At 36.6% G+C, this 25,426-nt stretch overlaps 1 protein-coding gene across 1 annotated transcript in view; it reads right to left on the bottom strand.

Annotated features, from left to right (window-relative positions):
• Positions 1 to 25,426, bottom strand: part of ALK (ALK receptor tyrosine kinase) — a 659,766-nt gene that overhangs the window by 137,153 nt on the left and 497,187 nt on the right. Inside the window, exons 6-8 of the mRNA XM_087718714.1 lie at positions 15,193 to 15,324; positions 3,876 to 4,010; positions 2,412 to 2,512 (exon numbers count right to left, since the gene is read on the bottom strand). Coding sequence (XP_087574840.1) covers positions 2,412 to 2,512; positions 3,876 to 4,010; positions 15,193 to 15,324 — 368 coding nt within the window. The remainder of the gene's footprint in view (positions 1 to 2,411; positions 2,513 to 3,875; positions 4,011 to 15,192; positions 15,325 to 25,426) is intronic.

Below are 25,426 nucleotides of genomic sequence, written 5' to 3'. Positions count from 1 at the left end.
TGCAGAGACTTCTGATTAACCTGTTAACTGATCTCATGGTGCTATCCTGTTATGGACTCAGCATATATTCCTGGAAATGTACAGAAACAGATTTTCTGAGAGCTCAAAAAGCGCCTTAGATATTTTTCCAGATACAGAGTAAGGATCTAAGTTGTTCCCCTTCAGATTTTTGTTCCAAAAGAGAAAGGTAAATAGATTGAACAGTAAGATGTATTTTTCTTAATGAGATACCTGGTTCAGGAAAATTCCAGTTGCTCAAAAATATGCTCTGATTTTGAAAAGCTCATTTAAACAGTCAGTGCTAAAAAACAAACAAACTTGTATGCAGACAAATAGAAATTTGAGCCTGACTGACTGGGAAAAAGGACTGATAGCAAAAAAAAACAAAAAAAAAAAAAAAAACGGGTATCTGGAGAAACAAAATTATAATTTCACTATCACAACTATTATTCTGTAATAAACCTGATCACTTGTATCCCTCCTCAGGAATGATTAAGGGTCAAAGACTTGATTCTTTCCTTGCAATAGGCTCAATAATGCTACTGAATTATTCCAGTCACATTGGCTACTCAAATAAAAAGGTATATGAAGCTGCAAGCAAGAACCTGTTTGGAATGAAGAATTTTACACAATCTCTCTCTCTCTCTCTCTCTCTCTCTCTCTCTCTCTCTCTCTCTCTCTCTCTCTCTCTCTCGATATAGACTCTCATTCAACAGACTCTCTCCCTCTCCCTCCCCCTTGTCGCCTGTGGAATCTTTATACAGCTAAAATGCTAGCTCTGTATGAGCACATTTTCAATAGCATCATGGAAAAGTTAGAGGTAAAACAATAGTAGATCTCCTTTTTTCCTTGACCTCCTTTTAAATGAGAATTTTATTATTCACCTTGTTTATGGACATATTAAAACACATCTTGGGAAATTATTCATCCAGCTATTGACAGCAGGCAAATTATGAGAAACAGTCACACTTGCTGGGCTGTGACAAAATGAAGTTTTTAAATATTTAGAATCTCAGCTGGGGGAAAGAAAAAGAGAGACTCTTAAAAAGAAAAAGGATAAAGGCAAGACACAACAGGGGAACAAACGAAAGTATCTGTGTCTACATGTCAATTGGATGGAGGTAGTAAGTATCTCATTAGATGAAAGAAGCTGGGCACAAATGCAGTCAGACAACAAAGCAAAAGTTTTGTAATCTTAGAAAATCACCACAGCTGAGGATGAAAGGGGAAACTAAAGATTTAACTCAATATTGCTGGGTTGACCATAAAATCGTGTTAGTTTACAAATCTGTCTCATTTAAACTCAGTTTCACATAGTTATACAAATATGACAGACAGGCAGACAATTAATTTTCCATTTCAAAACAAGTTGTTTTATGACCAGCAACATTCCTACCACTGTGACGGGTACCTTTTCCAATTAGTGATTGATTTCTGATACTAAGATGATAGTGAAAATGGTGGGTTTTATCAGGGATTTATCAGTGTTCACCCTCTAGTTCAGTGTGTCTCAATCTTGCTCACCAGCTTGCTGGCTGGGAAATTCTGGAACTGAAATCTACACACAGCTTGATATACACTGCTCCAGTCTAGAATTATGTGCCATACCATAGTCAACAGAGGCATTGAGGAAACTCAAGCCATGGACTGGAGGACAGTCTTTTGCGCTTGATCCCTAGCATCTTATACATAAGGAACAGAGATGGTATTCTACCAGTTTGGACCAGTTTGTCCAAACCAATAGCAGAAATTGTGGGTGGCCCCACCCATCTGCCCTGGCTCTATGGCATCCCGTTTAGGCAATTTTTTCACCAAAAGCACATGCATGGAAGGCTGGGAGGTGGCCTGTGTGCGCAAAGAGAGCACACACGCATGCATGCTCACATTTGCGGACCGGTAGGGAAGGTAAGTGAATACCACCCCTGTTAAGGAATGGATGTTGTGATTAGGAACCACTTCACAATCAAGTTCAGCTATTAGTGATAGACCCATCCTCTGTCAATTTATCTAGTCCATGTTTAAAGTGATCATCTAAACTGGTAGCTATCATTACACTGAATGAGAGCAATAAATACTAAAATTATATTCTTTTTTTAAAAAATAGTACTAACTCATACAGCAATGGCATTTATCTATGCACATATATTAATAACTTTATGAGTATATCTGAGCACTATGATTGATCCAAGATTCCATTATGTATGTTTACATACATTTGTAAATCACAGCATGGGCAAAAGCTGGCATGCAGATAGACAAAGGTCTTGGCTGCCTTGTGATTCTGGTGAATGCGGTTTTTTTCCCAATTATATTCAAGGTTTTTCAAAATAAAGGATGACATAGATATTCATAAAATTGCAAGGGACACTTTTGGAACCCTTTTTAAAAAAAACTCATCTAAACATACTTGCCTCACAGGGAGAATTCTTCATTGGAGCTGGAAATACAGCACTAGTCACCATAACTGTCTCTGCAAAGGGACTCTCACTGGTGTTAAGCAAAAGGGCACATTCTGCAGAGAAAAACAGGATAAAAGATACATACATGATTAGAGGGAAATTAGTTAATGTTGTCATGGAAGATTTGTATAGCAACATAATCTGCCAGGGTGTCTGTGTTGCAAGAGTTGTGGAATGACCCTTCATGTGAAACTGCACATGCAAATCGTGGGTGGGCTTATATATTATGCTAGACATTGTCAACATTCTTTAGATATAATAATGCAATTTCATTTATTACCCAAGATATCTCTTTCAATCACATACAATGTATAGTATTGTGATTTGTATCAAAAAGGCATCTATTTTTATGATTCTGTATGAATCATAAAATGAACTATTTTTGCTATAAAAGAGGAAGAAATACTATCTCACCAAAGCTAGATGAGGGTCATTTATATGTTTATAAAGCATTCATTCTCAACAGGACAGATTCAAGATCTGTTAAACTTCAGTTAATTGGCGGGTGGATTATGATAAGGATAGTAGTCTAGCATATCTGGAGGGTACATGGTTGGGAGAAAGCACTAAAAGAATGGTAATTCAATGCTCTCAGTTACTGAATGTTGTAAATAAACAATCTTTTCTTCCTAATATCACTGGCAAGCTTAAAAATACTACACGTAGACCTTGAGTTAAAATTGCAATAGAGTTGGTTTGAGATTCCCTTGGGTAATCAAGTGACTGGGTTGGCTGGGAGAGCTAGATCATAAGGGTGAATGACTATAGGGGTGTTGCAGCAGCCATAACATTGAAACTGAGTCATAAGTAACTTTTGGGGATGTCTGTTATAACTTTGAACAGGCACTATATGACCCATCATAAGTTGAGGACTACTTTTGATCTCACTTTTTGAAGACTGCATCTACTGTATTCAGTTTTCCTTGCAGGTTACAGAAATTGTTCACTTTCATCTTAGTTCTTTATTTATTTAGAGTTCCCAATCTGGAATGGTCTTGGAATTCTCAACTAATGCCTTCTCCAAGTACTGACCAGGGACAGGCCTGCTTAGGTTTAGCAATCAAGTTGATAAGGCATCACTTCTGTTGATTTACATCATTGATAACCAAATTAAAAGTTGCCAATTTACTAAAGCTATTAATCTCAAACAAGAGCATTTTCTATGAGTCCTATTTGGTTTTTCTAAAAAAAAATCATACATTTCTGTTGCATATAGACTCTATTTACTAATGCTGTATGAGAAAAGTATTTTCTGATTTCTCACAAAATATTCTTCTTGTTGCAACAACAACAACACCCCCCCCCCCCAAACTATGAAAGTAAATGATAATGGCTGAAAAAATGAAGAATTCCCATCACATTCTAATTCCTTTGACATAACAGTTTACTCAGCTATATAACATTACTGTAATCTACCTTTCAGTGAACAAAAGTGGTGATATTCTGGATTCCCAATATGCCACAGTTGGGTCTTTGGTGAAGTTGATGAGCTTTGAGCCCAGCCACACTCTCCATCTTCAAAGGAGCAATAGAAACCAGTAGGAAGGTTTTCTGCATGAGGAAGAATGGCAAGAGTCAGAGAACCGATCAATAATTCCTAAGAACAAAGTAGAAAGTATATTCAGTATTTGCTTTTCAAAACTCTCACTTTTCTCTTTGGTTCCTGCAACAAAAAGGACCATCTTCTTTGTATAAACTACTAAAACTCTGGTGTCCAAAACTTCAATTGGGCAAAATGCTGCAAAACTCTATGAACAGATCTACCTCAAATGGGCTAACTTACAGAATGCTGGGGCCTGTTACTCAAAAAGAAATGAAATTGGGAAAATTGTTTGCCACTTCAGCACCACTGTGCTGCTGCTCTTCAGTGCTGCTGTCCCATAACAGTGAATAATAGTAACGTGATCCTCATTTTAACATACCCTGAGAGTTACCCACAAATCATTGGGAAACTCAGAAGAAAATGATATAATTGGCGACCACTCCTTTCCTCGTTCCTACTTCCTTTGCTTGTGGGAAGCTTGAAGAGAGATGTCAGTGGAGAAATGGTGCATCCTCCACCAGCTGTTGTGGCCCACCAGCGGCCAGAAGAGCTGGCAGCAGATTCGGACAGTGAGGAGGTTGGGGAGGAACATGGGCCAGTCCTGGAGTCTGGGAAAGGCTCTGATGAGGGATCTGTGTCAGAGGCAGAGAGGGGGCTAGAGCCGTATGCCAGCTATCAGTTGCTTTCAGAGTCAGACATCAGTGAGGCAGATGAACAGCTGGAGCCTCTTCCAGTGTGCGCATGTGCAGAGTTGCCATACGACGGAAACAGTTAAAGAACAGGGGTTGACTTGGCAGTAAGGCCACAGGTGGATGATGAATGGTCCCTTCCAGAGGAAATAAAAGAGGAGCAAAAGGGGAGTGGAGTTTTCAGGAGACAATTAGTTCATTTAATTGGTTCATGATTCTCTGAGACTCCTTGCAAGTTTTGCAGATATCGGCCTGGCAGCTCCAAGCAGATAAGGTCTGTGACTATAAGTCCTCCCTTGAAAGACTTTGCTGGATGTGAATGAGCAGAATTCACAGTAAATTAATAAAAGGGGTTTTTGAACTCTTTGAACTCACACACACTTCCTCAATCCATCTTCCACCCAACAGCAACCACTAGGAAGAGAAGAGAGTAAAGAGGATAGAGGAAGGAAGAGGGGGGGGGGGGAAGAAGAAAGGAAAGAAGAGGGAGGATTTCTGACACTGCCAGCTCCCCACCAGGAAACTCGATTGGGAAGTCGCCCTGAGTCCCCTTAGGGAAAAGGGCGGCCTATAAATGTCAATAAAATGAAAAAAAAAAGTCAACAGAAAGTTAGAAGTCACATTTGCTACCACTGAACTTTTGGTCACCCATGAATATTTCTGAAACTTATGGGTGGTCTAGTATACAATAATTTTACTAAATCATTGTGTAAAAATAGATAAATAAATAATAAACCTACACAAACATTTTTTTCACCCACTCCCTACCAAAGTTGAGACTAGGCATCAAACATTATCAAAGTGATTCTTACAGACAGTGCTGGTTTACAATACCTATCATTCTTGAATATTGGTTATTTTGGCCATGCTGCCTGATGAAGATGAATGTTGCAGTCCCACAATTACTGGAGATTAAAGGAAACAAATCATGATCTTATGGGAACTGTGTAAAATAGGATCAGGATTATTTTCATATTTCTACATGTATATATGGATGCGGCCTAAAAATAGTTCTTTTTCTAAGGCTGCCATATGAACTGACGAAGAAGTTTGGATTGGCAATACATAGTTCATATATTTTATGGTTTTAATTATAATGTATCATCAGTCATGAACTATATCTTCAGGTTCAACTTTCAAATAATTCCATAACTTCAGTTCTTATATTAATTAAACAACCAGTAGCAATAAACTGCATTAGTAAAAATAGGAAAATTATAATTTTCCTTTAATTTTCTAGTTTTCTCTTTTTACTGAAGAGGTACCTTTAATGTAGATTGCATTTGGTAAGACTTTGTAGATAACCGAGATGAGTCTGTGACATTTTAAGTGAATCATTTGCCAGTGGGATCAAAGAAGGACCAGATCTACAAGGACTGCTTTTTTTTACTTATATTGTAGCAAATTCTTAATCCTTTCAGATATTTAAATATTAGAACTAAATTCCAAGTTGAGTGGTCAGCTGATTCCTAGAGCACATCAATGACTGTGAATAACAAGGTTGGAGATCATTATGGATATTACTGCATGTTTTTGCTATTTGAAAACTGATTTTTTTTTCAGTGATACCCCATCACACACCAGTTACTGTTAAATTTAACTTATGCAACCATTACTTACACAACGGATCTTAATTTGACTTAATTTTTTTGGAAATTTTCCATTTAAAATGCATATTTATTCAGTAACATTTTACCATCTTAAGAAAGTTGTTGTGCTTAAAAGGTGAATTTATAATCTATTGCATTCCAAGCAATAACTGAATCAATACTAACTCTAATGTGCATATAGAGGACAGTAGTTCCACAGAACTCTTTTTTTCCATACTTATTTTACTTCGTTCTTTTTGTTCCTGGTAAGGTGTTGCTAAAATAAAAAACAACATTTCAGCTTGGCCTTTTCTTAAACTTCATACTGGACAACCAGATTTCAAAAACCCATTCACCTGCAAAAACATGATACATTGTTTATATACTTAAAACATTTATTTCTTGACTTAATACCAAGATGCCCAAGGTCAATTCTATAGAGGAAGAAAATGTACCAACTAAAATGTTAGTGTGAGGTTATTGTTATTTCATTTTTTCCACTTTGAAGGCACTGGTAGAAATAAAGCATGTATCAAAATTCTATAATGCTATAATAGGCCATGTATTAAATGGCATATTCAGACATAAAAAATAAAGGAGTTTTACCCTTCTGTTCATCCATTTATCTACAGGTATGAATGGGTTTGGTTATTTCCAGTTTGCATCTATTAATTTATTATATATTGTTTTTAAATTTTAAATGAACATTTTAAATTTATGTATGTATTTCAGAAATATATCTTTCTGCTTTAAGAGTTTAAGGGAAAATGGACTATATATACCATTCTGATATGAATTCTGAAGGGTGACTGTTATAGTCCATACATCATCCAGGAGATTCGGTTTAGATTAGCAACACTTTCAAATGCAAGCCAAACAAAACATACATTCATCCATCTATCCCAACTTCTCGGGGCAAAGTTTAATAAATAGGTGTCATATAGTTTAAGCTAGACCTTTGTTACTGCTAAGCCATAGACACAAATCTCTTGAACAATTGCTCAGCAGAGGCAAGTAATCTGCATATATAAAGACATATACATACACATGATCTTCGTCATAAAAGTAAATGAGGATATCAATCATGTTAAACAGTCCCATGAGCACAGAACCCTGGAAATGGCAGATATTTATGATTTGGAGCATGTTTATTTCCACTACTAACCTGAACATTTTTTAAAGCAAATAAATAATCACAGTTAAACCATCATTTGCTGTGATGACAGTGAATATGAATCCAACTATTTTATAGTAAAAACATAGGAAGTGGGTTTATACTAAATCAAACCATTACTTCATATTTCCCTAGTGCTGACTGGTTTTCAAGTTGTAGTTTTCCAGCCCGTCTTACTGTACCTATATTGCTTTACTTCTTTTCATCAGTACTGAATGTGAGGATAATACAAACTACTCTGTGATTACCAAGTGTTGTCCTCCAAGACGTACCATGACATGGGCTGTATGATATGAACTGTAACTGATGGAGATCATGTAGCCAGCAGACAAAAAGGGGACTGCTCATTTATGACAGTGGCAACTTGAGGATTACATTTCCTCTGCTCTTTTCTGCCCTCTATGGGGGTATGTTTTAGAAAAAGTCAGAAAAATATTGGATTATAAAATCCTACCAGTTTCTCCCCTTTAAAGGGAATGCCACATTCATTCTTCTCTAATTGGATTCCATTCTCCAAATCAGCAGGAGATTCTGATGTAGCCTCAGGCTAAATCAGAATATGTCAAACTAGATGCACCTTGAATTCTTCTTGAAGCAGCCCTGCATGCCATTCAGTTTAATTCACTTTGGGCCAAAGTATAGTATATAGAATGGTGTAATGAAGTAGAACATTTAAGGGAAATGTCTAAGCATTAAATACTGCCTAGAGTCTAGAATATCGAGGAAAATGGCAGGGAAACTGAGTGTGGAACTATAAATGAAGATGTATTTAGCAGTGCAACTGCTAGCTCAGACTTCTATTTCTCATAAATGTAACTTTATGAAGCTCTGATTGTTTGGTGCTGAGAAAACACAGGCTTCTTCATTTATTGTAATGTTTCCTGCATGTAGTGAGCTACTGACAACCATTTACCCCAGTTCCATTGCAAGATTTAACATATCTAACTTGTGTGTTAGGCAAAATTGCCATGATTATTTTTCAGTTTGCCCAGATCAGACTCTGATAAGCATAATTGAAAGGAGGAAAGAATTTGCACAGATATCATGTGCTCCAAGTATCTTTCTGAGGTTCTCATTTGTAAATTTAGGTGAATTCATATACAAAAGCAGACCTGTCAAATGCATTACGATAAACCAAACGCTGTGGGTATAATATACCTTCTCAGACAAGTTCTCCTTACCAGTATATTGTTAAATTCGTTCTGGAATATGATGAATAACATTTTAATCAATAAACCCACCAAGAATCTATTGAATCACAACTAATGGTTCATCACTCCTTGCTATTTTTTAGTTAAAAGGTTTCTATATAATTTTAAATAAAAAAGAGATTTTTTTAGGTAATGATACAACATATTTCTCTTAAAAAAACTATAAATCTATGATTATTTAAAATATTCCCCAGTAATATATGATTAAAATGTGCAACTCTTTATAATTTGCCCTTTCTCCAAAGTCTCCAAGCAGCTACATATGATTCTTCTGGAAATTTATCCACATAAAATCTTTTTAGGTAGGCTAAGCCAATGTCATTCAATGAGGTTCATGAGTGAGTGGAAATGTCAATCTACTTCTCCTTAATTTTATTACATTGGAGAAAGGAGCTGACATCACGACGATACGGATGTGCGATCTCAGAGCTCCAAGATCACTGCTGGATGGTCCATCTGGACCTAAACCATCCCGAAGAGACGATGACAGGGAAGAGTACGTCTTGCTGATCTCAGGGACATTGCAAAGTCCCTGATTGATCCAAGAGAATCTCTTCTAGCTGGCGATAGAAGCACAGCCCCAAGCTGCTGAAGTCAGGACAGCTCCGCAACGGGAGGAAAGTGGAAAGAGAAAGTGTGTCCATCTGGTGAGGAAATTTTATTTTTACAAAAGAGACTGCCCAAAAAAGATTAAAACCCAATCAAACTTGTAAAGAAAAGAAAATAAGCAGCGAATTTAAGTGTGTTATTCTATTTTTTAAAATTGTCTTCTATGGATGGAAGTTTTGCAAACACTTCCTAATTTTTAAAGTGAAAGTATTGGCTTTTCTTCTACTTTTTTAAACCTATGGATTAAATCTTTTTAAAATTTTTTCACAATACTGGGTTGGATGGTTTTTTTCTTTTTATTTTGTTCTATTTAAGAGCCTTGTTTCTTTTAAGCTTGGAATATAAAAAGGATATAAAAGGAATATAAAGAGAGCAGTAACATCAGAGGGAAAAGAAGTTACACTGCCACTTGGAGGTTGGAGGCTGAGTTCTGGAAATATTTTTTTCTCTCTTTTCTTTGATCATTTTGACCTTGCACTTCAAAGATTTTAGCTTGCAAAGAGATAAGATGGGTTGTTGATGCAGGTGCCCTTTGGATGTCTCTTTGGCAGCGAGAGAGCAGTGCAAATAAAAGCTTTGTTTTCCAACTACAGTGTTTATAAATTGGACAATGACACAATACCAAGAAGAAACCATAACATTACAACAGATTATGTTTGAAATTCAAAAATTATTAGAAACATCATAGAAAATATAGATGGTAATATAGCAAAATTTGATGAAATTGAAGATAGCCAGCTAATGGAAAAAGTGGAGGTTAGAATCTCAAAAACCCAAGGGAAAAATGAACAAAGAGGCAAGATAACTGTGGATATTGACAGAGATCTTTGTGTGGTTGGAAATGGAAAGAATGGAACATGGAAAGGGAAGAGAGATGGAAAGGATCTCTACCCCAGATTTCAAGGTATAGAAGGAGAAAAAAGAGAAGAATTGATGGATTTAAGGAGAGGAACTTTGACAAAAGTACTACTGATAACCAAAGATAAGCTGATTAAAGAAGCTGATGGAGGGTTTCAAGAATTTATAAGACATGCAACAAGCAACAAGTTGCAAAGAGAAGTCCACACAAAGTTGATTAAGGAAAAAACCAGAAGATTAATCCCACATAAGGCAAAAGAAATAAGACTGTACTACTACTGGAAAGACACAGGTTGAGACATGAAAACTATTAACAAAATACTAGCTAAATAGTTAAAATTAAAGCATTATGTTAAAAATGAAGTGATAATGTATATGGTTGATAAATAATTGATAATGATATAATGTATAATATGTGTTGGTTTTACAAGAGAAAATTTGATATAAATTTTAAATGGTGACCATGAAAGGAAGTTTTGAAACTTATTTATGTATGAAAGCCTATAATATTGAAATTGGATATAAATTGTAAACAGTGATTAAGAAAGGAGGTTTAGAAACTTTGTTATCAAACATAATTAATTTTTATTTAGAACGTTTCACAAAGATAGAATGTTGTTGGATGATATTGAAAATAGACAATGGAATGCCATTATGTGGTTTTGCTTTGAATTTTGGAATATTTGTTATAAAGGGATGTTAAAACAACTATAGTCATATGAAGGATCAGGTATGATGATAGTAATATATATAAATATATTTGATGTAAAATCTATAATTTGATATAGATTATAGGTGATGGCTATGGAAGCGATGCACGAAAGTTCTTTGTAACCAATTGACACACTTTTTATAATTTGTAATGGAATATGTTTCTATGGTGTTTGTTGTGTCTTGTTTCTTTGTGTCTATTCAAAAAAATAAAAAAATAATATAAAAAATTATTATATTGTAACAATCATTGAATATCAAGCTATATGTAACATAGAGCCATGGGCCACCTGGCTATATTTGAATATTATACCATCATTTTTCTTTCCTATCTTCCCTGCCATAGCCAAAGACTGGAAATATACATGTCTAATAACAGAATAATAGAGTTGGAAGGGACCTTGGAAGTATTCTAGTGCAAACTATTATATCTTCACAAGGAATCACAGAGGCTCAAAGGTAACAGTAACCAGTTTAATTTAACAAGAACGATGTAACAGAAACAATTGAAGTAGAACGGACAGGCTTGTAGCTGTGCGCGGTAGATCGGAGAGACAGAACAGTAAACCGGATAGCTTCAGCAGCTATGTAGTAGATCAGGGAGCCATTGGAATCGTGCTGCCTTTTATACTCGGCTGACTCGCGCTTGACAGCCCAGTAACTGACAGGCGCGTCTGATTGGCTAAGACGCGCCTGGCTGCTGCCGAGCTGTCATTCGTAAGTGCGAGGACTATGTAACACAAACCCCTGCTCAAGAAGAAGACCCTATACCATTTCAGATAAAATGGTTGTCCAATCTCTTCTTAAAAACCTCCAGTGATGGAGCACCCACAACTTCTGGAGGCAAGTCATTTCACCAATTTAATTGTCTTAACTATCAGGAATTTTTTCCTTAGTTCTAAATTGCTTTTCTCCTTGATTAGTATCTATCCACTGCTTCTTGTCCTGCCTTCAGATGCTTTAGAGAATAGGTTGACCCCCTCCTTTTTTGTGGCAGCCCCTTAGATATTGGAACTCTGCTATCATATCACCCCTACTCTTTTTTCCATTAAACATACCAAATTCCTGCAACTGTTCTTTATATGTCTACTAATCATCTTTGCTGATCTTCTCTGCACTCTTTCTAGAGTCTCAACATCTTTTTTTATATCATGGCAATCAAAACTGGATGCAATATTCAAAGTGTGGTCTTACAAGGCATTATAAAGTGGCATTAACACTTCATGTGATCTTGATTCTAACCCTCTGGCAATGCAGCCTAGGGCTGCACTGGCTTTTTTGGCAGCTGCAGCACTCTGCTGGCTCCTATTTAAGTGATTTCTCACTAGGACTCCAAGACTCTCAGGTTACTACTATTGATAAAGGTACTATCTATTCCATACTTGTGCATTTGTTTTTTCTTGCCTAGATGTAGAATCTTACTTTTCTCATCATTGAATTTCATTTTGTTCATTTTGAACACTTGACAGTGTTCCAGTCTGTCAAGGTCCTTCTGTCTCTTAAGACTAATTTCTGGAGTGTTGGCTATTCCTGCCAGCTTGATGTCGCCTACAAATTTCTCATCTAAATCACTGATGAATATATTGAAAAATGCTGGGTCTAAGACAGACACTTGGGATACCCCTCTGTATACTTATTATGTGTGAGTAATCTATAGTTAGACGCAAAATGTAATAATTCAAGTTATTATTTTTATTATAAATTTGTATGCCACCAAACTCCCAATGACTCTGGCTACTATGTGCATGCTTGGCATTGTAAAATAATTGCAAACACCTAATTTCATCTTCTGTGCATACCAAGATGTAGTTATCTCTCTGAAGTTTGAAAAACAATAGACTGGAATCAAATTTTCCAACATCATTATAGCTTTATTGTACATCATTCTATTCATATAAATATTTACACCTCTTATTTTTATTTGAAAGTGTGATCAAGTTGACTAAGAATCTTCCAACAATACAAAACCAAGATCAAATAGAATTAAAACCTACTGGCTATATATTAAGATTAACTTTGTAGTAACAATAATAGGTTGCTCTGTTCATAATATAATTTCTATACCTTTTCCCTTTTTGTATTGCTCTGTTTATTTTTTTTTTGAGGTTCTGTTGACCTTTTAACTCTGTTGTATGTTGATTAATTTCCCTCAATAAAATATATTAAAATGAAGTAAACTGCCTTCCTTAACTGTTAACACACAAGCCCTGTCTTTTGCACTGCTGGAACACTGTTTTGGTATGAAATGGTGTTAGAGGCATTTCTATAGGGAGAAAGAATATATTCAGCATGCCTAGTCATTCAGAAATCTGTGCAGGTAACTTCTTGATTTATAGATAGTTTTATAGATAGCTATTTAGTAGTTTATGAAGAATGCTGTAACATTATAAAAATTATCTCCTACTGTTTCCTTTGTGGGTAATTTGAGCTGAATCACACCTACCAGCACATTTCAAATAAACTGGCCCCTTTTCATCACACAAACAAATCCTCAATAGAATTCTCAAGACATTGCAGTTACTGGCTCATGTTTCATCTAAAATACATGCAACTAATTTCCTTTCTCAACAAGAGGAGGTGTGGGGAAAAGTCATTCTCTAATCTTATTTCACACACTTCTGCCTCCCACATATAGTAAGAAACTGAATCATCATGATTCACTCTGCTTCAGAGACATAAGTCAGGATTTATGTAATAACTGATGTCTACTTATCCTTCCTGCCTTTTTTCCCTTCTCCTGTTGTTACTTTATAAATTTAAGCTTTATAAATTCCATGTTGGTTCCATTTTAAGCCTCCAGACATATCTTGTTACTTAACAATATTTTAAAATCAAAATATCCTGATGCCTATATTCCTTTCCTATGCTTATGAATACAATGGAAGTGGACCGATTTGTGTTTTCTACCCTATCCCTGTCTTCAGGTTTGACTCAGTTGCCTTCTCCTACTTAAAGTCTATTAAATAGACCTTAACTGTTTACTGAAGCTGAAGCTCAAATACTTTGGCCACCAAATGAGAAGAGAGGACGCACTGGAAAAGATCCTGTTAGGAAAGATTGAAGACAAAAGGAGAAGGGATGGTATGAGATGGTTAGATGGTGTCATTGGCGTGGTGGGCATGCGTTTGGACAGACTCAGGGAGACAGTGGAGGATGGGAGAAAGGGACTGGTGTGCTATGGTCCATGGGGTCAGAAAGAGTTAGACATGACATAGAGACTGAATAACAACAACCCAAAAGTGTTCTGTATATTAATTAGTATATGGGCAGGTCCTCCTTGGTGCCCTCCTCCTGACTACAGATTAGATAATGTAGTCATCTAATCTGGGAATAGAATAGAATAACAGAGTTGGAAGAGACTTTGGAGGTCTTCTAGTTCAACCCACTTCTTAGGCAGGAAACCCTACACCACTTCAAACAAATGGTTATCTAACATTTTCTTAAAAACTTCCAGTGTTGGAGCATTCACAACCTCTAGAGGCAAGTTGTTCCACTGATTAATTGCTGTAACTGTCAGAAAATTTCTCCTTAGTTCTAAGTTGCTTCTCTCCTTGATTAGTTTACACCCATTGCTTCTTGTCCTACCCTCAGCTGCTTTGGAGACTAGCTTGACTCCCTCTTCTTTGTGTCAGCCCCTGAAGTAATGGAACACTATTATCATGTCTCCCCTCCTCCTTATTTTCATTAAACTGGACATACCTAGTTTCTGCAACCATTCTTCATATGTTTTAGTCTCCAGTCCCCCTAATCATCTTAGTTGCTCTTTTCTGAACTCTTTCTAGAGTCTCAACACCTTTTTTACATCATGGCGACCAAAACTGAATGCAGCCTTATAAAGTGTGGCATTATAAAGTGGTATTAATACTTCACATAATCTTGATTATATCCTTCTGTTTATGCAGCCTAGAACTGTGTTGGTTTTTTTGGCAGCTGCTGCACACTGCTGGCTCATATTTAAATGGTTGTCCACTAGGACTCCAAGATCCTTCCCATAGTTACTACTTTTGAGCAAGGTACCATATACTGTACCTGTCATTTTGTTTTTCTTGACTAAATGTAGAGCCTTACTTGTAGAACCTGGGAGAACAGGGAGAACCTATACTAGAGATCCAAGTTCCTTACAACTTCTGTGTTCTTTAGGGAGTGATCTGGATGCAACATTTGCAGTTTCCTTCTTTGGTCAGAAAAATTAAAAATGTTTATTTGCTGGGAGACTGAAGTGTCCCCCCCCCATGTATATTTAGCGTCGAGTTCAAAGAACAAATTCAGGTTCCTTTGTAGAAGTGAGATAATTTTCATTGCTATAGAGCAAGGCAATGTTCTGAAATTTTAGAGCTGATTTGACTTACTGCATATCTGTCCTTCATCTTCTCCATCTGCACAATCTTTGATGAAATCGCACACCCGTCTCAACTTGATCACTGTTCCATTCCAGCAACTGAAATAACTCTGAAGAGCCATTTTAGAGACAGATGGAGGTCCTATGAAAAGGGAAGAAGAATATTATTTAAATCTCTTCATCAGAGTTTGTACAGTATACTTAGCTAGTTTTCATTCTCCACCAGATGTAATAATTGTAATAATCACAACTCAAAGGCAGCTATTCCACTAAGGATCACAAAACTTGACTATTGGTTGATGCAGAGCGATTCATAGATAAAATTTCTCTCACTGTATTCATGATTTGAGATTATTATTTTTGCTTCACATTTCCATGGAAATAATCTAGGTATCTTTCCTTTCCTTTCCTTTTTCCCTCATGGCAAAAATGAAATAAATTCTACTCCAGCACTTCCTGAATGTGGGGTGTGAACGTGTGTGGCTAGGGAAATCAGCTCCATCCCCTTTGAGAGCCAGATCAATCTTACAAAATAAAACAAAATCAAATTTTATTAAAAAGCAAAGAGGAAAAATGTACTTCCTTTTTAGCTTTAAGTATCCCTTCGGTGTCAAGGGAAGTAAAAAGTATTATTTTTTAAGATCAGAAATCTGAGCCTCTGAGCAGCTACATTATATTATTGATTGCCCCTAACTTAAAGGAACTCTGCTAAAGAGGTTCCAACATGCATAAAAATATCACAATTTACTGAGCATGTACAGAGAACATAAATACCAGAGACACAATACATAAATATTATGTACCAGAAGCATAGAATAAATTAAATTTAGCACATTTTGTAGGTAAATTTTTCCCTATTTCTCTAAAGACCAAAGTAGCCTTGGAACAGATGTTATTTCTCTGTTAATTTGCTACTTAGAAAATCATGTTTCCTACAAATACTAATTTAAATCTGAGACTGAAGGGAAATGGTAAATCCCATTCTTTCTAACCTCTTATTCAACATCTGCCTGATTTTAAATATAGAAAACCCTTTTCTCTACAATAAAGGCAGGGTTGGGGAGAATTGCCTTGTGGCCTCTACGTGCTCCTGCTTGAAGCTAAGAAAAGATGCTGATCTGAACATCTTGAAGAGCAGTTTGCTGTCTGGAATATTTTCAAGGCAATATGACCTCACAACACTAATAGATTCACCTTTGCAAACTAAAGAACCATCTTATTGAAATTATTTCCTAAATAATTTTGTAAATTGAAATCTACCTGATTAGACACTTTCTCCTTTTCCCCTTATATGAGGTTTTTTTTCTGTTAACATTTAGTCAGCCTGGCTTTCCAGTCCCCTTCTATTTTTTTCTCCTTCTCCTGCTAAATTCCTGCCTCTCACAAACCAAGGCATGTGTGTGCACTATCCCATCTTTATTTAACCAAAATTGTCTCTCTGAGACAATGGAAAAAGAAAATGCATTGGATTTGTTCTCTTCCTTAAAACCTGCCATATATTTTGGGTCTCAAAGTTACCGGCAACAAAGCAAACCCTATGGTTTGCAGATGGTCAAAAATATTTTAAAGGATGAAGTGGGGGAACAAACATCTTCAAACAAACAAACAAACTTCCTTTTCATACTGTCTGGGTATTTATATACTGTGCTCACAAGTCCACACTTCTACCTATGGTAACTTTGGGACATACATATCCTGCCAATGTATATATTTTTTCTATTGAGATCTCTTGCTGTTGCCCTTAGGACTTTCCCCATCATGGGGAAAAGGTTAAGTTTCATAAACTAAACTGTTGTCAGAATGGTAGTTTTTCTTTTTCTTTTTATATCATCCAATGTTGGCCTCAAGGCAAGTAAAGGTTGTGAGGCTTTGTTCCTTGGTGGAAAGACATGTAATAGAACTGATGTGGAATAGAGACCAGAAAGAGATTAGCAATGATGATACTGATTTCATGGAGGCATCATTTTCTACTAACTCAAGAATGGGTGCATAGTATTTCAGATTAGCAATGAAAAAAAGCCCAACCAGTTTAAGAGAAAAAGCTGATACTTATTGAGGCCAAACACATAAACAGGGAAGGGACCTAACATGTTCATTCCATAGGTAAAATTTATTTCTCAGCTTGATTACATTTGTATCAAGTAGAAAACTCTCACGGGTACCACTTTCATTGATATGTAGATTTGTACCCTGTTTCCCCTCCAAAAACCTCAAGAAGAAACATAATTATATATTTGTTGTTGTAAACCAGTCACACATTCAGATTATAGTTAAATCAGTATAATAAAGGTTATTTCTGTGAACCTCTCTGACACTGATAGTAGATAAGGTTTCAATTCTTGATTGTCAATTTCCTTTTGCTGATTGATTTATTGATTATGTACTATCTGCCAGCTGGCCTGGGGAACCCAGAGCGGGAGGGAGCCCATTAAATGGCTCATGTGATCTGCTGTTGCTGGGGTGGGGTGATTGTTATTATATTATACTATATTAATTAATTTGATTTTTAATTAGTTTTATTGTTTTAAATGTGGTTTTATATTCTGTAATCCACACTGAGTCACCATGGATGGATAGGCGGCTATATAAGTAAGTACATAAGTAAGTAAATAAATAAATCTCATTTTCCACTCCCAATCTTCCTATTTTGCTTGATGTTGAAATGGAGAGTGAAGAAGGGAGAAATGCCACCTTCATGATTTATGCTTCATGTCCTTTATTTTCTCTTGCTTTGTGAGAGTTCAGTCACCTGGAAGAGTCTGCAACACATGTTTTGATAGCCTGATTTGTGTAGATCAGGGACAAGCAATGTCATGCCATCCAGATACTTTGAATTTCAGCTTAATTAGCCTGGCACAGCTAACCAACTTTGGCTGATGCTGAAAGCGGAGCAGGGCCAGGACTAGAGAATATTTTGGCTGTGGGCTGGACTGGGAACTTGGGGTTAAAAATACAGAAGGCAAACTGCTTCCAAATTGTTTCTGTGTTCATAAAATCATCAGGACTGAAGGGAAACTTTCCCATTTGTCCTCCCCATTGGCTATGTCAAGAATAAAGGACTATGGAGCTACAGCCTGCAGCATCTGGAGGATACTGGGCTATTCATTCTAGTACAATTGACTGATAAGGCTGCTAGTCTTGCCTCACAAAAATCAGCTTGGATGTGCTGTATGAACCAGTGCCCTTCCCAGATATTCATTTAAGAGTTGGCTGTTTAACCTCTCATTGTTGCAATAATCGGAAGGGGGGGCAGGGGGAATGTGTTTTTCTCTTGAGCTTGACAGCGTGATTATGCATTTCTTTTCTGCTGTCATAATACTTGCATTATGAAGGGAACTCATTCTTTTGGAAAAGAAGTGGTTTGCCCCCCTTTTCTTGTTAATCTGGATGAACTGAGTTCAGACCACAATGTAGTAGTGAATCTTTATGTTAGTTGCCTAAGACCCTTTGAAACTAATAGCACTGCAAAATCAAATAAAACCAACTGGAAATGTCAAAAGTGAACTATGGATTCTGTGGAGGTATAAAAGTAAAAACTGTCCAATAATTTTTATAGCTTTAATTTTACTTTTTTATTCCAGTTTTTTCTCTCTGTGTAGTTATGATCTCTTGCAAGACAGCAGATAAAATCTGGAAGGTTTGATAGATTTAGTCTAGCTCTTATCCAGAGCTTTAGCACATTACTGCAAGTGCTTGGTTTTCAGAAAACTGAAAGTAATGCAACCTTTCTGATTGTTGTAAACAGCACAGTACAGAAGCAAAAGCAAGTGATAAAACTATCCCTTGAAATGGAATAGAATATGAGATATGAATTCACATCTGCGTGCTCATCCCTCCATTTGTCTACCTTTGATTATTTTATTGCTGAGTTCTTTTTATATTAGAATAAGCTATCATTTCTCTCTAGTATGCAAGGAATTTATTTTCTAATAGAGTATAGATATCAAAGGTCAGTGGAAGTCACATAGTATACAGACTAAACAACTCTTCCACCTAAGTAATGCAATTGAAGCTCAGAATGTCTGAACAGTCATTTTTAATGCCACGTTAGATGCAACCCTGGGTGTAGGCAATAGGAGTGATTTATCATTGCTTTCTTTAGGCATGATTTTGCAGATTCTCAACATAGCCAACAATTCTGGAATTCCTAGGTAATCCTTTATCCAAATACTAACTGAACCTTGAAATAAAAGAAAATACTTGTAGCACAATTTTTAGATTTTGGTAGTGGTTTGCTCTTCAAATTCGTTTCAATTTAATTTCTGGATGTTTCATTACCAGACTAATTATCATCATCAAAGATTTGATTTTGATTTGATTTGATTTATTGCATTTCTATGCCGCCCTATTCCCAGAGGGACTCAGGGCAGCTCACAAACCAAAATAGGGGGGGGGATACAAACAAGAGGAAAACAACAGACAAACAACTACAACAATTTAAAAACAATCAACAACCATACAATTCGAGCGGGGACGGGAATTCGTCAGCCCCAGGCCTGTCGGAACAGCCAGGTTTTAAGGGCTTTGCGGAAAGCCTGAAGGGTGGTGAGGGTCCGAATCTCCATGGAGAGCTCGTTCCAGAAGGCTGGAGCAGCCACAGAGAAGTCCCTCCTCCGGATGGTAGCCAATCAGCATTGGCCGGTAGATGGAATTCAGAGGAGGCCTAGTCTGTGGGATCTAATAGGTCTGTTGGAGGTAATTGGATGATAGATGATGTTACCTAGAAGATGATAGATGATGTTACCTAGTATGGTAACAAAATGTTCAGAAACTAAATTGAAACAAGCTTGGGGAGCAAACCACTGCCAAAAACCAATTGAGCCTGCTTGATTGGGGAAATTAAGTGTTATCTTTAGGATGGATGGTTGATACTAAAGAACCCCCACAAAATTATGGAAGAACTTTTGTAGAGACAATTCTTCTTGGTTTCTTTGGATCCAAATCATTTGGTGAATTAGATATGAAATAAAATGATCATTTGGTTCATGAAACTAGGTTTTATATGATCCATTCACAGCTGCAACTCATTATTTGATGTTCCACAATTAATATGCTAATTCTAATTTTAGGTCAATGGTCAGACAGGCAAGAGAAATTTTGGCTTGTGATACCTATTGCCTCTTCATTGATTATTCATTGATATGTTTTCATTTCTGCCTAATTGCCATATAGCATTACTAACTAAATTTAGTATCCATAGAGACCTGAGGCAAATTTGTGTGATTAAACCATACTATTTGATTTTACTCTCGTGTTACTGTATCTTAGCAAGTCCTTATTTACCTAGGTATACCTGAAAAGTTTTTCAGGCAGGCTGAGTCTCCAAAGAGAAGATACATGAATTGCACAGATAGTGAGAGATTTTATAGAATTAATATTTTACATTCCATACTGCCATCCTAGAAATAGTTTTCATTTTGACTTTTTCAAAACTAATTATGTGATGTACCAACATATATACGGGTTATATTGAATAACAATATGTGAGTATATTGCAAACTTTGCTAATCTAACCAAATTAGTACTTTTTAAAAACTACATGGGATGAATGATTCTGTGACACCGGGAAGAAAGATATGCAATTGAATTTGAACAATAAAGGGCAGAAGTGAGAGACTGAGAGAAAAAAGATTAGTAAGAATTTTATTTTCTCTTGCTCAATCTTCTTCCTTCTCTTTTCAAAATAAGGGAGAAAAGTTAGTCTTCTATAATAATATAATTAAATGTATTGGGAAATGTCCCCAAAGGACATTTAAGGACTGTGATATCAGGTTTCCATATTTTTTTTTAAAAAAAGCATTAATGTTTGCTCTCAACAATGTCAAAACATTGTTTATTAGAAAAAGTGCAGTGTTTGCTGTATATTAAATAAGCACTTTTAAAGGAATAGGGAATGAGAAAAACCAATTGATGCAGAAATTCTCATTGGGAGAAATGCTTATTTTGTCACAGCTATCTAGTTATCAGTTCTCAGATAAATAAATTAAACATTTCTTCCTTAGAACATTGCCTAACTGAAGGCAAACATGATGAAATACAATTAGTTTATCAGTGTTATGTTGCTTCATGGGACATAGGGACAAATTAAAATATCAAGCTTCAGAGTTCATAAAGCCACTGGTTTGTTTATAAACTTTCAGCCTGGTGAAGCAACAAAATCTGACATTTTATGAGTCAGAGCTGGAAGGTTATGATAATATAATATTCAAGCAGATCTGAAAGCACATATATCCATTTCCCCAGACAAATGATAAGCCATATTTATACCAACTACAATTATACATAAACCAGGGAAATAAATATGTATAAGTCCTATAAAAACAACTGGCAGTGTTTAATTTTTAGAAGACGGGGGGAGATGGGAATATCTTCAAGTATCTATATCCCAAAGGAAGATCAAGACCAGAGACTAAATTATAGAATAAAGGTCTGTAGTTTTAAATAAGCCGATTCAGAAGAATGTTTTCAAAAGCCTAACAGTAAAAGGATTTCAACAGTTGAACTAATTATCTCTAAGGAGATCTCTCTTACAGATATTTCTGGAACCCCTGATTGGACTCAATGGCAGTCCCAATGATCTCTTTTTCTAAGTTAAATTCAGCACAATGGGATTTCCTTCTGAGTAAATATCAATGAGAACCTGTTTGGATGTGGGGGTTAAGATACCAGACTAGAAACTAAGTAGTAGTCTCATTTTAGGAATAAAGCCAGCTGGGCCAGTCTCTTTCTCTCTCACCCTTAGGAAGAAGAAATGGCAAACCACATCCAAATCATGCCCAAAAAACTCCAGGATTAATCCAGACAGCTACTAAAAGTCAGTATTGACTTGATGGTGTGTGTGAACATACACACATACAATATACACACATATGAGCCATGGTGGTTAGAATGCAGCACTGCAAGCTACTTCTGTTGCCTGCCGGTTGCCTGCAGTTTGGCAGTTTGAATCTCACCTTGTCAAGGTTGTCTCAGCCTTCCATTCTTCCAAGGTAGGTAAAATGAGGACCCAGATTATTGGGGGGGCAATAGGCTGACTCTATAAACTGCTTAGAGAAGACTGTAAAGCATTGTAAAACTGTATATTGTCAGCTTTGAAGTGCCATTGCTATTGTGTTACCAATATATAACTCTGCCAGATTTAGTACTAGACAATTGGTGATCCTTTGGGTAATTGTTCTTTCCACATATAATGCAGGCTTGCACTGTTACCCCTTCCACTCCTGACCCTCAGGAGAGTCCCAGTGCTGCTGCTGCTGCTGCCCTCTCCTTCTCCTTGGCTGACCTGCAGAACTGCCTACCACTTTGCTGAGTAGAGGAGGAACAAAGGAACGATGGACCATGAGGAAAACTGTACTCCCACCCCCATTTTGTCCCCAAAGACCCCTCCCTTCAGGAAGAAAGTGGGATCACCTGTCAATTGCTAGCACCCCCCTCCCCCCAGCCAAACCTATCTTGCCAGCAGGCATTGCAGTTGCTCCCTCACTTTTTCCTCACTGGTCATCACTATTAAGAGATGCCATATTTCGAACCTAGGTTCCAAAGTGGCAATGGCTACATGCCTATTGAGCCTTGCTGGCAATTGATTGTGGGCAGAGGTTAGAGATTGGTGGGAAAGATGGGGATGCCTTTCCCATTTTCCCTTGAATCATGCAACCTACAGGTTTCTTGGAACTGTAATTGGAAACTGTTGACATGACCACAACTCATGGGTGGGATTCTACTGGTCCGGACTGGTTTGTGCGAACCGGTAGCTCCGACGATTAGCTGGAAGTGAACCTATTCGCTCTGATGATCTGCTGGGCCCGCCCACTCACCCCTGCTCTATCCTGTAATTTATTTCTTGCTTTCTAGCTTATCTCATTTGTGGAGCACAGCTGATTCTCCCCTCCAGTTGTTTTACTTACTGTTGCTGACTTGGAAAGTAAGAAGCTGAGCTTCTAAATACTCCATTTTCAGCACTGCACATGCACGCAAAGCACACATGCACGCAACACGCATGCTCACTGAACCGGTTGTTCAACCGGCAGCATCCCACCACTGCCACAACTTCCCAAGTTTTATTCCCACGAGTGCTTTGGATTCCAGCATCTTGCAAGTTACTCAATTTGAGTTATCTTGCTTCAAAAATTGTTGCCGTATATTTTCCAATTAACCCAAATGAAGGTTACAAAGAAGCAGACACAAGAGTTGTATATTTCTAAGAGAGCTGATGCCTCATTTTGCTTTCAGTTTCTTTCTGTGTTTCCAAAAGAAATGGAACCATTGTTTGAATGATTCCACATCCAAAACATATCAGGGCTGCAAATCCTTCGTGTTGACAAAGCCAACTTTATATATTAAAAATTCAGGATTTGAACCCTGTTGGCAAAATGAGCCATTGTTTGTCTGACTCAGCCAACGTTACTTAACAACACAGTTACACCATGTTCTTTTCTACTATGGGGATTTAGAGCTCACTGGTGATTCAATTAGATGTGCTTTTGATATTGTTATTTATATTGCCTGACAAAACTAAAAGTTAATGAAGCATGTAGAAAAACAGCCATTTTTTTCCCAGAGATGATTTTACACTGCAAATCAATTTGGGAAAGGAAAAAAAAATCCCTTCTCAACAAACCTGTCGTAATAAAGAGTTTACTTTCTAAACAGGATAGTCTGCATTATTTTCAGCTTTGTCTTTGTGTTTTGATTAGAATCAGAAAATTACTAAGCAGTTCAAATTTAAAATTTCCAAGACAGGAAGCAGAGCATTTTTAGTGCTTCTTGCTTGAGGGTTACAGTGATTTCAAGACTTTGTCCACTGCATGAATCTGATGAACTGAAATTTTTGGAAAGAAAGGCTAAAATATGGTTGGGTGAAAACAAACAAAAAAATGGCATTTCACAGCTAAGCAGAAAGAATATCTGAAAAGTAACACTGGGATTAAGCAAGATGCTTCGCGTTGATTTATTCTGGGCAAACTCAGCATTGGATGGCGTCCCAGTGACCACTGAGTGCAATAATTTAAAAACCATCATTCTCAATCAGTCATCAGAAAATTTCTACAGCTACTGTTGTGAAACAGCACACAGCATTTGTCCGCTCGTTTATCACAGTTGACAAGGTGGTTGGTTGAATGAGCTTAGGTATGCATTACACATAGATAACGCACTTGTAATATAGTTTTAGTATACACAAACAGCAGCAACATATACTTTGAGTTATAAGGATTTATTTCTTCCAATAAATTGCTATTCTGTTCTCTTGATATATTCAGAACATGTATGCAAAGGGGATGATTCAGGCAAAGGAAAAAGTTAGAGCTAAAATAGGTATTGAAAGAAAAAGCTCAGTACAAATCCTTTGTTGTTTTCACTTAAAGACAAATAAAAGGATTTTCATCCAAGCTCAGTGACTGGCTGAGCTTTTAATTGGAACTATTTGTTTAATATGAAATATGGACATATAATTTGGCTTTTCATTTTTCTACATTGTTGCTCTCACTACAAACCAGGAGACAAAATTATTGGGCCTTGTCCAAAGCATGTCTTGCAGATAACTAAAAAAAAAAAAAAACCAGATAGGAAAGATAAATGATTTTGAATAAATTCAAAGACAAAAAAAGGAGACATATTTACAGCTGCATCTATGTTGCCTGAGGCATACATACATTTCTCTTGTCATTAAATTGTAGCATGACTGGCTAGCAGTTGTATAAATTATTATTTAAATAGTTGCATTAAACAAATTCCATTTCAAACTTCAACTTGACAGAGGATACGTACTGTTGTTTGGAGTTAGGGATCCATTCCCGAAGACTGTGATCTATGACCAGCTAGCTACTGTATGCTAAGTTATTTAAAACTTTGTGCACTTCAAGGAACATCTATAATATGTTATAGATATATCTTTGTGCATCCCATGAAAAAGTAATGTAGTACTGCCATTGATTTTAAATTTTGAGATATACTCTGATTTACATTCTGGCACAGTCATTGGCCTGATTTTCCCCTTCTCTGTCTTGCATGTATTTATGAGGGTTGATGATTCATTTAGCATTTCCTCCCAAAATAAGCGAGTGAGGATCAAAAACAAGAAACATTCCTGGTGTTTGTACCAGTGGAATAGCGACAGGAGCCTCCAGCAGAAGTAAAAACTAGGATATTAATTTGGAGACCGGAAGTAAGATGCACGTTTCTCTCTTTAAAATACTATCAGACCCAAGCCCAAAGATGTCACAGCAAAAGCATTTATTTGCTTACAC

This window comes from Thamnophis sirtalis, unplaced genomic scaffold (assembly GCF_051295495.1).
Source record: "Thamnophis sirtalis isolate CommonGarterSnake01/CBP01778 unplaced genomic scaffold, rThaSir2_p1.2 scaffold_6, whole genome shotgun sequence".
Classification (NCBI taxonomy): Eukaryota; Metazoa; Chordata; class Lepidosauria; order Squamata; family Natricidae; genus Thamnophis; species Thamnophis sirtalis.
This window is presented reverse-complemented; position numbering and strand designations above follow the sequence as displayed.